The sequence below is a fragment of the Chelonoidis abingdonii genome, chromosome 11, assembly GCF_003597395.2.
Source record: "Chelonoidis abingdonii isolate Lonesome George chromosome 11, CheloAbing_2.0, whole genome shotgun sequence".
Lineage (NCBI taxonomy): Eukaryota > Metazoa > Chordata > Testudines > Testudinidae > Chelonoidis > Chelonoidis abingdonii.
This window is the reverse complement of record NC_133779.1, coordinates 926115-939388: the sequence shown is the minus strand read 5'-3', so window position 1 is coordinate 939388 and position 13274 is coordinate 926115. Positions and strand designations below refer to the sequence as shown.

The 13274-nt window shown below is 63.4% G+C and overlaps 2 protein-coding genes across 2 annotated transcripts in view; one reads left to right on the top strand and one right to left on the bottom strand.

The window, feature by feature from the left end:
- The window catches only part of LOC116819215 (cdc42 effector protein 2-like), a 280118-nt gene that overhangs the window by 166983 nt on the left and 99861 nt on the right, over positions 1–13274 (bottom strand). The window lies entirely within an intron of this gene.
- LTBP4 (latent transforming growth factor beta binding protein 4) overlaps positions 1–13274 on the top strand; it is a 53286-nt gene that overhangs the window by 9828 nt on the left and 30184 nt on the right. Inside the window, 6 exon segments of the mRNA XM_075070709.1 lie at positions 2730–2829; positions 3179–3387; positions 3720–3762; positions 3765–3951; positions 4725–4822; positions 5280–5354. Of these exon segments, the coding sequence (XP_074926810.1) occupies positions 2730–2829; positions 3179–3387; positions 3720–3762; positions 3765–3951; positions 4725–4822; positions 5280–5354 (712 nt within the window).

Below are 13274 nucleotides of genomic sequence, written 5' to 3'. Positions count from 1 at the left end.
TGGGGGGCTGGACTAGTTGGGGGGCTGGGCTGGTTGGGGGGCTGGCAGGGGCTGTAGGTTTAGCTCTGGCCGGGAGCTGGGGGAGGCTTTTCCCAGCCTGTCCCAGCTGCTCCGGGTCCCACCCACGCTGCCCCATGAGCTCATCCCCAGCACCTCGCGTGTGACCCCCGCTCCCCCCCAGCCCCGGGTGGGTGTGGACCCCTCGTCTGGAGCCAGCTCTGCCCTGGCTCCACGGCTGGACCCACCCGAATTTCCGGGGGCGAAACCTGGGAAGCTGGAGAATAAACAAGGGCCTCAGCAAGGGAGTCCCAGTCCCGTCCTCCCTCCCACACCCCCCAGACGCCTGGGTTCTCTCCCTGCTCGGGGAGGGGAGTGGGGTCCAGCGGTTGCAGCAGCGGGAAGGGGGCTGGGCACCAGAGCACCTAGGTTCTACCTTGAGCGAGGCCCTTCCCCTCCTGGTGCCTCAGTTTCCCCCGGCCTGGAGCTGAGCTGAGGCACCATGTCTCCGGTGAACATTACCCAGACGAAGCCCCCGTGTCCCCAGCACTCTGGGCTGGGGAGTGTCTGCCCAGCCTGCGCCCCATCCCTGGGGGGTCCGGGGGAGGCAGCCCCAAAGGGCAGGGGCCAAGCCCCTCCGGGCAGTGAGAGCACGAGCCACGGCCCGGCCTCCTGGGTCCCCAGGGCACCCTCTGGCCCCACCCTGGCACGGCCCCCTGAGCTCTGCCCAGCCCCTGCCATGCGCCGGGCTCACCCCGTGCCCTCCCGGCTGGACCCACAGCTGCGCCCTGGGCAGGCGCCGTCCACCCCATAGGGACCAGCTGGCTGTGGGGCCGGCAGCAGGGATCCACGCAGTCTGGGAGCAGGATGGCGGGGATGGCAGGGCCCAGCACCCCCCTTCCTCAGCTGTTCCCAGCTGCTGTGGCTGGTGGCGTCCCTGAATGGGGGGATATTCCCAGCCCTGTGGGGCTCAGTCCTGGGCACCAGCTGCCCCCTCCCCCCTGAGCTCATCCCCTTGCAGGCCCTGGGCAGAGCAGGGGGTGCAGGCAAAGCCCCCCCAGTTCCCCAGGAGGGCTCTGCCCCCTTCCCAGGAGGGGCTGGCTTAAGCCCAGGGGGCCCCGTGCCAGGAGCCCCGAGGCTGCCTGACCCCCCCCCCATCTCGGTTCCTGGCGTCCCCTCGGTCTGACCCCGTCCCAGCTGCTCAGCCCCCGCATGGGGCGGGAGGGACACGGGCTGCCAAGGGGGCGGGGGAGGGGCACAGCTGGCTGGGCTGGAAACATCTGTGCATTGGGACCACGGCCAGGTTGGGGGGAGGCAGCTGGGGGGGCACTCGGCTGCCGTGGGTCTAGTGAGATGAGCTGCTGGGTCTCTGCCCATCCCTGGCGCAGGCTTGTTGGGCCCATTTCCCAGCCGTCGCAGCCCAGAGGGACCCAGGCGTCCGGGGGACTGCCTTAGCCATTCCCACACGGGGAGGGGGGGTCCTGGTGGGACCTCGGCCCTGCTCGGGGGGACAGTGGGGCTGGAGTTTTGGGTCCCTGGACGTCCCCCCAGCATGGACCCTCCGCGACATCCTGCTCCGTGCCAGGGGAGGGGGGGATTGGGGTAACTGGCCCCAGCACTCTAAGGGTTAATGGCTGAATTGCGTTGGAGAAACATCTGGATCCAGCCAGCCCCCCCCCCCCCAGCTGTGCCTTGTGTGCTGGGACCTTGGAAAGTCCAGACAAGGCTGCAAGCCGCCTCCCTCCCGACCCGCAGCCCCCTCGCAGCCCCTCCGGATGCCCCTCACTCGACCCGCAGCCCCTATCCCCCACTAGCCCTGCCGGTGCCCCTCAACTCCCAACCCGCAGGCCACCCTACTCCCCTCCACAACCTGCCAGTGCCCTCACTCCGACCCGCAGCCCGCCTACCCACCCCACTAGCCCGGCCGGTGCCCCTCATCCCGAACCACCGCATCCCTACTCCCCCCCTAGCCCTGGCCGTGCGCCATCCCGACCGCAGCCCCCTACTCCCCCACTAGCCCTGCCGGTGCCCTCACTCCCGACCCGACCCCTACTTCCCCCACTAGCCCTGCCCGTGCCTCCTCACTCCCGAACCCGCAGCCCCTACTCCCCCAAGCCCTGCCGGTGCCCCTCCACTCCCCGAACCCCCGCAGCCCCTACCTCCCGCAGCCCTGCCATGCCCTCACTCCCAACCTGCAGCCCCCTACTCCCCCCACTAGCCCTGCCGGTTGCCCTCACCCCAACCCGCAGCCCCCCTACTCCCCCCTCCAGCCTGCGGTGCCCCTCATCTCCCGACCCCCACCCCCCTACTCCCCCCAGCCCGCCGGTGCCCCTCACTCCTGACGCTGCAGCCCCTACTCCCCCGCCACATGCCAGTTGCCCCTCACTTCCCGACCCGCAGCCCCCTACGTCCCACCCCAGCCCTGCCGTGGGCCCCTTACTCCTGACCCCCAAGACCCCTACCCCCCCACCAGCCCTGCCGGTGCCCCTCACTCCCAAACCTGCAGCCTCCTAACTCCCCCCCCCCCAGCCCTGCCGGTGCCCCTCACTCCCAGACTCGCAGCCCCTACTCCCCCCCTGACCGCCATGCGTGGCCCTCACTCCGACCCCCAGCCCCTACTCGCCCCGCAGCCCTGCCCAGTGCCCTCACTCCCAACCTGCAAGCCCCATACTCCCCCCCAGCCTCCAGTGCTCCTCACTCTCCGACCCGCATCCCCCCTGTTCCCTCCCCAGCCTTCGGTGGCTCCCTACTCACTGACCCAACCGCCTTCCCGCACCCTTCCGGTGCGCCTCACCCGCAGCACCTCTCTGCCCCAAGCTCAGCCCGAGCGCGGTGCCCTCACTCCCAACCCGCAGCCCCCCTTGTTCCCCCCGAGCCCTCGCGGTGCCCCTCACTACCCGACCACGCAGCCCCGTGTGGTAGCATCAATTTCTGGGCTGGCCCCCCCATCTTTCGGGACGCGCTGGTTCGGCCAGACACAATCCAGGCCTGTCAAACGCAGCCCCTCAGGGAAGGCCGCTTGGACTCCCACCCACCATGTGACACAACGCAGATCTCCCAGCTGGCCCCTCCCACCACAGGAAGCCTGGAAGGGGCACTTGGGGGGGTCCCGCCTGGGTCTGCTCTGCAGCACCCTCGGGGAGACGCCCCGGTACTCTGACGTCTGCCTTTTGCCTTGCAGTCTTGTGCCCCTGCTCTGCCAGAATGGGGGGTGTGGCATCAGGAGGACCGTGTCTCTGCCCCGCCAGCTTCAACCGGCAAGTTCTGCCAATCCAGCCGGCCCCAGGCCCCGGCCCCAGGCAGGAGGTCGACAGCCCAGGAGGGCGCAGACCCTCACCAAAATCCGTCTACAACCCTGCCCCTTCACCAACACCCAGCAGGAGCGGGATGGTAAGGGCTCTGGGGGGGCTACACCGGGATTGATGGGGGGGGGTGTTCTCCCCAGAGGGAGGGAGGGGTCGTGCAATCAATGAGGGGCTTCGCAGGGACTGATCCATATGCAACCTCATCCCCTGGGTGGCCAGACCCTGGTTTCTGCCCATCCCCTGCCCCGGCACTGCCCCTCTTGCCCATCCCTACCCCCTTGCGCTGGCACTGGCCCTCTCTGCCCTATTCCTGCCCCAGAAACTGCCCCTCATCGCCCCCTTTTGCCCTGGCTCTGCCCCCATCCCTCGGCACTGCCCCATCCCTGCCCCCGCACTGCCCGCTGTCTGCCTCCTCAGGTGCCTGTCCATGGTGACGTCCACGTGCAGCACCCCCCCGAGGCCTCGTGATCATACCATCAGTGGAGCGGGTGAGCGACGCCCAGCACCCCAGGGGAGCCGCCTGCACACGCCCTCCAGCCGCTCGCCCGGCCCTCTACATGTCCCTGGCCCAGAGCAGGCCCTGGGCCAGCGGGTACGATGAGGACGCCGGCTATGGGTACTGCTTCCGGCAGCTCGCACACTGGAAGAGGTAACGGCCGGGGGGGCTCAGCAATGGGGCAGGGTGAGCTGGGCAGCAGGCAGGCATTTGTAAGGAGCCTCACACAACCACCTAAACACATCGAACGCTCAGGCTCTGCACTTGCGTGCACTGAGCATGCCGGGGCGGCCAAACCGCCATTGCTCGTTTGCACAAAGACGCTCAAATCACCCAGCACGTGCACTCTGCCAGCTGAATGCCCGTTCGCACACTCGGGCGTGCAAAAGCCGTGCACCCCGGTACGTGCCACTCCCTGCCAGCCGATGCCCCGTCGCACACAAATCGCGTGCAAAACAGCCGTGCAACCCCGGTACGTGCACTCCCGTCCAGCCGATGCCCCGTTCTCGACACATCCGGCGTGCAAACAGCCGTGCCCTCCGGTACGTGCACATCCCTGCAGCCGATGCCCCGTTCGCGACACTACGGGTGCAAAAGCACGTGCCACCCCGTAACGTGCACTCCCGCCAGCCCGATGCCTCGTCGCAACACATCGCGTCAAAACAGCCGTGACGTAGCAACCCGCGCATCCCTCACGCTGCAACGTGTACCCCGTACGCACCGCCAGCGATGCCCCTTCGCACACCTTGGCTGTGTGAAATCGACGGGAGCTGCCAGCAGCTGGGTACGATTCCACCACTCAGCCAGGAACGTCTTCTGCAGGGCGCTCCAGGGGCATTGTCAGGCGCTGGACACCCACCTCCCTCTCAGAAGGCCCCCACCTCCACGCTGGCTGCGCTGACCCAGCCCCTTTCCCTGCAGTGAAGTGCACCCCTACACGGCCTGCGGACCCAGGACATCTGCTGCCGTGGTTCTGGCGTGGCCTGGGGTGTCCACGAGTGTCTGCCCTGCGCACCCAGTACAGGTAGGGCTGCAGCCGTGGGGCGGGGTCAGTAGAGGGTGGGGAACGGGGCTGGGGCAGTGAGGGGAAGTGGGGGCTATAGGCATGAGGGGAACGGGATAGGGGCAGTGAGGGGCAGGTGTGGGGGCTGGGGGCAGTGAGGGGTGGGGATGGGCTGAGGTACTGAGGGCAGTGTGGGGGGCTGGGGGCAGTAAGGGGCAGGTATGGGGGCTGGGGCCAGTGAGGGGTGGGGGTGGGCTAGAATCAGTGAGGGAACGGGCTGGGGTCACTGAGGGCAGGTGTGGGGGCTGGGGGCAGTGAGGGGTGGGGCAGGGGGAAAGACCTGCCAGGGGGGCACCCTGAGGCTGTTGGGACACTGGGGGTAGAACATGGAGCTTGGGTGGCCCTGGGGAGGGCAGTATGGGGGGCAGGGGGGAGGGGAGAGGCATTCCTGGCTCTGAGCCCCCCTCTCTCCCCACAGTGAATGCACCTGGTCTGGGGAAACAGGAGGCCCCGTGCCCCAAAGGTTTCCAGCGGCTGAACGGCTCCTGCCAGGGTGAGTTTGGCCGAGCCCTGGGCTGGGGGGAGGGTGTCTAGTGGGGAGTATGTGCCCAGGGGGAGTGTCCCGTGGGGGGGGGCTCAGGAGACCCAGCGTGACAAGCCCTTGGTTAATGAGGGAAGGGAAAGTCCCAGCTGGTCCAGCCCCCCGAGTCCCAGGCCAGGAGCGTCTCCTGCAGCCCTCACGGAAAGGGCCCCACCTCTGTCCTTGTTCCCCGGTGTGACGGAGCAGGGCGTGTGGCAGGCTGACCTGGGGATGTTGTGGGGGTGCGTTACTGGGACTGTCTGCGTTGGTGCTGGGATGTCGGGGTGACGTCACTTGAGGGATGATACTTGAGCGTAACCTGAGCCCAGGAGGGGGTTGGGGCAGGTGACACCTTCTGCCTGGAACACTGGACAAAGGCTGGAGGAGCGGCCGGGTGGAGGCTGGGGGAGGCCCTGGAGGGGGTTTCAGTTTGGAGCTGGCTGGGGAAATGGAGGGAGGCCCAGAACTGCCCCCCAAGATGGACCTGACTGAGGGGTCCTGTTCTCTGTACCTGTGAGCCCTGCTTGGGACTGTGTTCCTGTTGGCTAATAAACCTTCTGTGTTTCTGGCTGGCTGAGAGTCCTGGGGAATCGCAGGAAGTGTGGGGTGCAGGGCCCAGACTCCCCCACACTCTGTGACAACTGGTGGCAGCGGTGAGATGCACTGCACCCGGGGATGGTGCTTCCTGCAGTGACTGGGGAGCAGGAAACCGAAGGGGGATTGACGAGAACTGGGCATGCTGAAGGCTCAGAGAGGAGCAGGTTCGAGGGGCGGAGAAGCTACGTTTAACCCCTGGGAGTGTGTGACTGTTGCAATAACTGGGTCCCCGGGTGGCAGGGGAGTCTGCGCTCAGCCCTGGGAGAGAGGTGGTGACCTGAAAAGGGCTCTTCCCGGAAACCGTGGGGAGCTGAGAGCAGACAGGCCTGTGAGTCCACGGCAACTTGGCACCAGCGGGAAGCTGTGTAGCCATCCCCTTACGAGCGACCTGGTGGAACTGTGCCAACGGAGGGGGCTGTGCATGGAGAGCTCACCAGACAACAGCTGATTGCCCAGAGGAGCCGATCCCTGTCCCTGAGGGAAGCAGCCCAGCAGATGCAGGGCTGGCACCGGTGTCTGCCCCGGCTGGGAGGGGTCAGACTGCTGCCGAGGGCATCCCGAGGCCCCTCCTACCTATGGCTGGGGAAGGGGCTGGAAGGAGCCTGGCAAACACCGAGGGCACCGTGACCCCCTCAGCCAGCAGGGGATCCTCCCGTTGGAGCTCCCCATCCCTGGAGCTGAGGCGGCTGGAATGGGAGAGGAGCTGAAACTGAGAGAGCTGGAGGAGCGGGAGAAACAGCGGCAGCATGAGCTGAGGGAGTGGGAAGAATGGGAAAAGCAGCGGCAGCCCGAGCTGGAGCTGGCGAGGCTGAGGAGCAACGGCCCCCGGCTGCGGTGAGCGAGGGGGGGCTCAGGACTGTGTGGAGCTTTGACAAATGCATCCTGGCCCAGCGTAAGGAGGGGGAGGACATAGATGAATTCCTGACGGCCTTTGAGACGGCCTGCGAGCTGCACAGGATTGACCCTGCAGACAGCCTCCGGGTTCTCACCCCCTTACTGGACCCCAAAGTTGTGGGGTTGTACAGCCGACTGGAAGGGGTGGAGACGGGACTGTGAACTGTTCAAACAGGCCCTGCTCCGCGAGTTTGGGCTGACTCTTGAGACATACTGGGAAAAGTTCCAGAGTCACCGTAAAACCCCTGAGGTCACATATCTGGAACTGATCCTCCAAATGCAGGGATATGCCCGCAAGTGGGCAGATGGGGCCCAGACGAAGGGGGACCTGGTTAAACTGATCATCCTAGAGCAACTGTATGAGCAGTGCCCATCCCACCTGAGGCTGTTGTTGAGGGACCAAAAGCCAGAGAACCCGCGACATGCAGGGCGGCTGGCTGATGAGTTTGTGAAGAGCCGGTCGGGGGGTGGCAGGGAGGAGTCCCAAAGGAACAGGCCCACCTTGATGCAGAAAGAGAGTGATCCTGGGACCTCCCATAGGGGAAACATGGAGACCGCCACCTTCAAGAGAACATCCAGCATCAGGGCCAACCAACCAGCACGGGGGGACCCACGGGACATGGGCTGCTATTACTGTGGCCAGAGGGGCCACATATGGACCCAGTGCCTCAGGCTCAGGTACAGACCAAGCAGACTGGACCCACAGAGGGTTAACTGGGTAGCGGCCCAGCCGGACAAGGGGCAGGCTTCCCAGGCAAGTGGGGCTGGCAGCTTATCAACTGCTCAGCAGGGAGGAGGGCCCTAAACCACCTCTGCCGCAGAGCTGGATGCTCTGGATGTCAGGTTCTCCGTTTACAGGGTGGGCGTGGGGCTGTCCCTGCGGAGCGAGTGCCTTGTTCCCCTGGAGGTGGATGGGAGGAAGGTCACTGGGTACTGGGATATGGGCGCTGAGGTGACACTGACCTGGCCCAAGGTGATAACTCCAGATCAGGTGATGCCCAACACCTACCTGACCCTGATGGGGGTGGGCAGGACCCCATTCAAGGTGCCTGTGGCGATGGTACACTTGAAATGGGGGGACATGGAAGGCCCCAAGGAAGTGGGAGTGCACCACCATTTACCCACTGAGGTGTTAATGGGGGAGGACATGGAGAACTGGCAAGCAACTCCCAGACCACCCTAGCTGTGACCCGTAGCCAGAGCCGGCAAGGGGCACTATGCCCTGACCTCGGGGAGGGTACCACACCGGTGGCGCAGGACCCTCCCCTGGTGGGGAGGGAGCACCCAGGGACACAGCTCAAGGAGGCTGCAGCTGCAGACCCAGCCAGCGAGAGAGAGCCGGTCCCCATCCCTGCCCCAGCTGCTGAGTTCCAGGCCGAGTTGCAGAAAGATCCCTCCTTGCGGAAGCCCAGGGACCGGGCTGACCTCAGTGCGGCACAGACCCTGAGGAGAGGTTGCAAGGAGAGGTTCCTGTGGGAGAAGGGGTTCCTGTACCGAGAATGGGCTCTCCCAGGGGAAGTAGAGTCCTGGGGGATCAGGAGGCAGCTGGTGGTTCCCCAGAAGTTTCGCCACAAGCTGCTGTACCTGGCCCATGACATCCCTCCCGCAGGGCACCAGGGGACCCGGCGCACCAGGCAGAGGCTGCTTGTCACAGACTCCCAGGGCACATTCCCACTCGTGGCCCCGTGCGGTCAGTGAGGGGTGTCACAGAGTCACCGGGCGATGCTCTGGAACTGCTCCCCACTAAGCCAGTCCGGACTTTGGGGAGCCTCCTCTCCCTTGGAGCAGACTTGTTCAGGGCAAGAAGCTCACACATCTTCACCTCCTGGGTCTCTCCTTGGAGCATTCAGCATACATCCTGGTGGTGGTGGATTTTGCCACTCGCTACCCCGAGGCGGTGGCCTTGTCCTCTATCGAAGCAGATACAGTGGCAGATGCGCTGCTGACGATTTTCAGCCGGTGGGGTTTCCCCAAGGAGGTCTTAACGGATCAGGGTCCAACTTCATGTCGACCCTGCTCCGGTCCTTATGGCAGAAATGTGGGGTGCAGCACAACTGGGCCTCAGCGTATCACCCCCAGTCCAACGGGCTGGTGGAAAGGTTCAACGGGACGCTGAAGATGATGCTAAAAACATTTATGAACCAGCACCCGCAGGATTGGGACAATACTTACCTCACCTGCTGTTCGCGTACAGGGAGGTACCCCAGGAGTCTACCGGGTTTTCGCCTTTCGAACTGTTGTATGGAAGGCGAGTAAGGGGCCCCTGGACCTGATGAGAGATGATGGGAGGGAAGGCCACTCCCGAGGGAGAGTCAGTGGTGGAGTATGTCCTGACCTTCCGGGAAAGACTGGCCGAGCTCATGGGCCTGGCCAGGGAGAATCTGGCCCGAGCCCAGAGGAAGCAGAAGGTCTGGTATGACCGCACGGCCCGGGCCCGAGCCTTTGCCACCGGGGATCAGGTGATGGTTCTCATCCTGTGAGGAAAAACAAACTCCAGGCCGCCTGGGAAGGGCCCTTCAAGGTTATCAAGCAAACTGAATGAGGTAAACTATGTGGTGGAGCTGTCAAACCGGGCACATCACCGGCGGGTGTACCATGTGAACATGATGAAACCATACTATGACAGGGGGAATGTGGTGTTGGCCGTGTGTGGACACTGGGAGGGGCAGGGAGATGACCCTTTGGTGATCTATTCCCTGGGACAAAAGCTGGTTCCCCCCTGGAGGCAATTCCCCTCTCTGATCAGCTGACCAGGGCCCAGCACGCTGAGATCAGAGGGTGCTGCATCTGTACCGACAGCTGTTTTCCAACCAGCCTGGACGCACTAATTTGACTGTCCACAGGGTGGAGACTGGGCCACATTCCCCTATAAGATGCTCCCCTTTTCGGGTCACTGGTAAAACTGCCCAGGATCTGGAAAGGGAGGTCAGGGACATGCTGGCTTTGGGGGTGATCCAGCAGTCTTCCAGCCCTTGGGCCTCGCCAGTGGTGCTGGTCCCCAAGAAGGATGGGTCAATTCGGTTCTGTGTGGACTATCGAAAGCTCAATGCCCATCACCGTATCTGATGCCTACCCCATGCCCAGGCCTGACGAGCTCCTAGACAAGCTGGGAGGTGCTCGGTACCTCACCACCATGGATCTTACCAAGGGCTACTGGCAAGTGCCGCTGGACGCAGATGCCAGGCTGAAATCGCCTTTATCACCCTCTGGGGCTCTACGAGTTTCTGACCCTGCCTTTGGCCTCAAGGGAGCGCCGGCCACCTTCCAGCGCCTGGTGGATCAGCTACTGAGGGGGATGGAGAGTTTTTGCCGTGGCCTATATTGACGACATCTGCGTCTTCAGCCAGACCTGGGAGGACCATGTGTCCCAGGTTACCCAAGTCCTGAACCGAATTCGGGAGGCTGGGTTAACCGTAAAGGCTGAGAAGTGCAAGGTGGGATGGCGGAAGTATCTTACCTGGGCCATCGGGTGGGGAGCGGCTGCCTGAAGCCAGAACCCGCCAAGGTGGAGGTGATCAAAGACTGCCTGCTCCCCAAACCAAGAAGCAGGTCCAGGCCTTTATTGGGATGGCGGGATACTATCGAAGGTTCGTGCCCCACTTTAGCACCATAGCCGGCCCCATCACTGAACTGTGCAAAAAAGGGGAAGCCAGACAAGGTAATCTGGACCGAGCCGTGCCAGGAGGCTTTCCCGGCGCTGAAGGAGGCTCTGGTCAGTGGCCCAGTTCTGGTGAACCCAGATTTTGACAAACCCTTTATGGTGTTCACCGACGCCTCAGACACGGGACTGGGGGCGGTGTTAATGCAGGAGGATGAAAAGGGGAGAGACACCCCATCGTGTACCTGAGTAAGAAGCTGCTACCCGGGAGCAAAACTACGCGGCCATCGAGAAGGAATGCCTGGCCATGGTGTGGGCCCTTAAGAAGCTAGAGCCATATCTCTTTGGGCGACACTTCACCGTGTACACAGACCACTCTCCCCTGACCTGGCTGCACCAGATGAAAGGAGCCAACGCCAAGCTCCTGAGGTGGAGCCTGCTCCTGCAGGACTATGACATGGACGTGGTCCATGTGAAGGGAAGTGCCAACCTGATAGCGGACGCGTTGTCCCGGAGAGGGGGCCCTGAACTTCCCCGAGGTCACTGGGCAGAGGGACCCCGCTCAGTTCAGTTCCGAAGGGGGGGAGAGGTGTGATGGAGTAGGGACTGTCTGTGTGGGGAACGGGAAAGCAGGGGATGTCTGTAGGTGAGGGACAGGTAGTCAGGTTGTAATGTGAGCCGGCAGGGGGGAGGGGGAGCTGCTGGGCGGAGGAGAGAAGGAAACAAAGGGTTTTTTTCGGCGGAGGAGGAGAGGCAGGACAGTTTGGGTTTGGGCTATGGGAGGAATTCAGGGGATCCTAGCTGGGATCCAAGCACCCTGAACCCCAGAAGGACTCAGTGGAGGGGTCCCGGACTGTGCCTGCAAGCTCTGCTGTAACCTGTGTTCCTGCTGTCCAATAAACCTTCTGTTTTACTGGCTGGATAAAAGTCACTGTGGGTCCCAGGAAGAGGGGTGCAGGGCCAGACTCCGTGACAACCTGTATGAGCAGTGCCCGTCCGACCTGAGGCTGTGGTTGAGGGACCAGAAACCGGAGAACCCGCAGCAGCGCAGGCCAACTTGCCGACCAATTTGTGGACAGTCGGGCAGAGGGATGGCAGGGAGGAGTCTCGAAGGAGCAGGTCTGCCTCAAGCTCCTTTCCCGGGCCAGGAGGTCACCTGATCTCTCTGTCTCCAACACCTTCAGCTGGCACCTTTGCAGAGGGGGGGCCCAGGCCATCAGTTGCTAGGAGACAGAGTGCCCGGCATTTAGGGGCACTGGCCCTTTGCTCTGCAGCAATCACACACCCGGATCCCACCACCTAGATACTTAAGAACTGCCTAGGGGACACTGAGGCACCAACACAGTGTTCAGAGCAAACATTAAGAACAGTCCCAGTTCGTCACCAGGGGACCCGGCGCACCAGGCAGAGTCTGCTTGTCACAGACTCCTAGGGCACATTCCCACTCATGGCCCCGTGCGGTCGGTGAGGGGTACCCCTTTCAGTGCGACAGCCCTTCTCGGGGGTCCACTCTCTCTCTGGGGGTCAGGCCCCTCCACCTCCTGGAGCTGCACCTCTCCGAGCCTCAGCACGTCTGTCTCTGCCATGGGCCCCCACACAGAGTCCCCTTGCTCTGGGCCCCCGGGGCCTTCACCCCCAGAGAGAATAATGCCCCCCCCCCGGCCTTGTTCTCTAGCCCGGAGCGACTCTCAGCCAGCGTAAAACAGGAGGATTAATTGAGCATCCGAAGCCAGCAGAGGAAACTTTCAGGGCCTCAGGCCTGGCTCCCTCTGCCCAGCACATCCCAGTCTCCCTGCAGCCAGGGGGGCTCTCCTGCTCCCCCTCTCCAGTCCAGAGCCCCCCTGCTTCCCAGCTGGGCATTTGAGATCACCGGCCCCAAGCCCCCTCTGTCCATTGTCTTCTCTCCAGGGACACAGGGTCGCCTGGGTCTCCTCTCCTCTCAGCCCTCCTCTGGCCCCTGTCGCTGGAACCAGCTGGTCAGGTCACCAGGGTCCTCTCCCCACAGCCTATTGTCCCCCACTGGCCAGAACCGGCTGAGACTCCTGAGCTGGGTCTCCGGTCACCAGGTCACCTGTCACTGTGGTCTCCGTCCTCCAGGCCATTGGCCGGAGTCCCGAGTTCCCTCCCCAGTCCTGTGCCCAACAAACTCTCTCTCCCCTCCCTTTGTTAAACCAGTAACACCCGGGGACACTGAGTCCCACCCCCTCTCCACGCAAGCCACTGGGAAATCCAGGGAAAAACAAGACAATCCCCCACTTTGTCACACTACCACAGAACTTTTACTGGCCTGGAGTCTTTACCACTGTCCAGCAGCACTGCAGGTACTGTGACCCCTGCCAGAGGGTGGGGAAGGCGCAGGACAAGGGGAAAGCAGTGTTGAGGCCTTTACTCATCATAGAAGAGCCTTTCGAGAAGGTGGTCATGGACATAGTGGGACCTCTCAGCAAGGCAACCCAGTCGAGAAAGAAATACATTCTGGTGGTGGTGGATTTCGCCACCTGCTACCCCGAGGCAGTGTCCTTAGCTTCCATTGAAGCAGACACTGTGGCAGATGTGCTGCTGACCATTTTCAGCCGAGTGGGGTTCCTCAAGGAAGTCTTGACTGACCAAGGGTCCAACTTCATGTCAGCCCTGCTCCGGTGCTTGTGGGAGAAATGTGGGGTCCAGCACGACTGAGCCTCAGCATATCACCCCCAGTCCAACGGGCTGGTGGAAAGGTTCAACGGGACGCTGAAGATGATGCTAAAAACATTTATGAACCAGCACCCGCAGGATTGGGACAAGTACTTACCTCACCTGCTGTT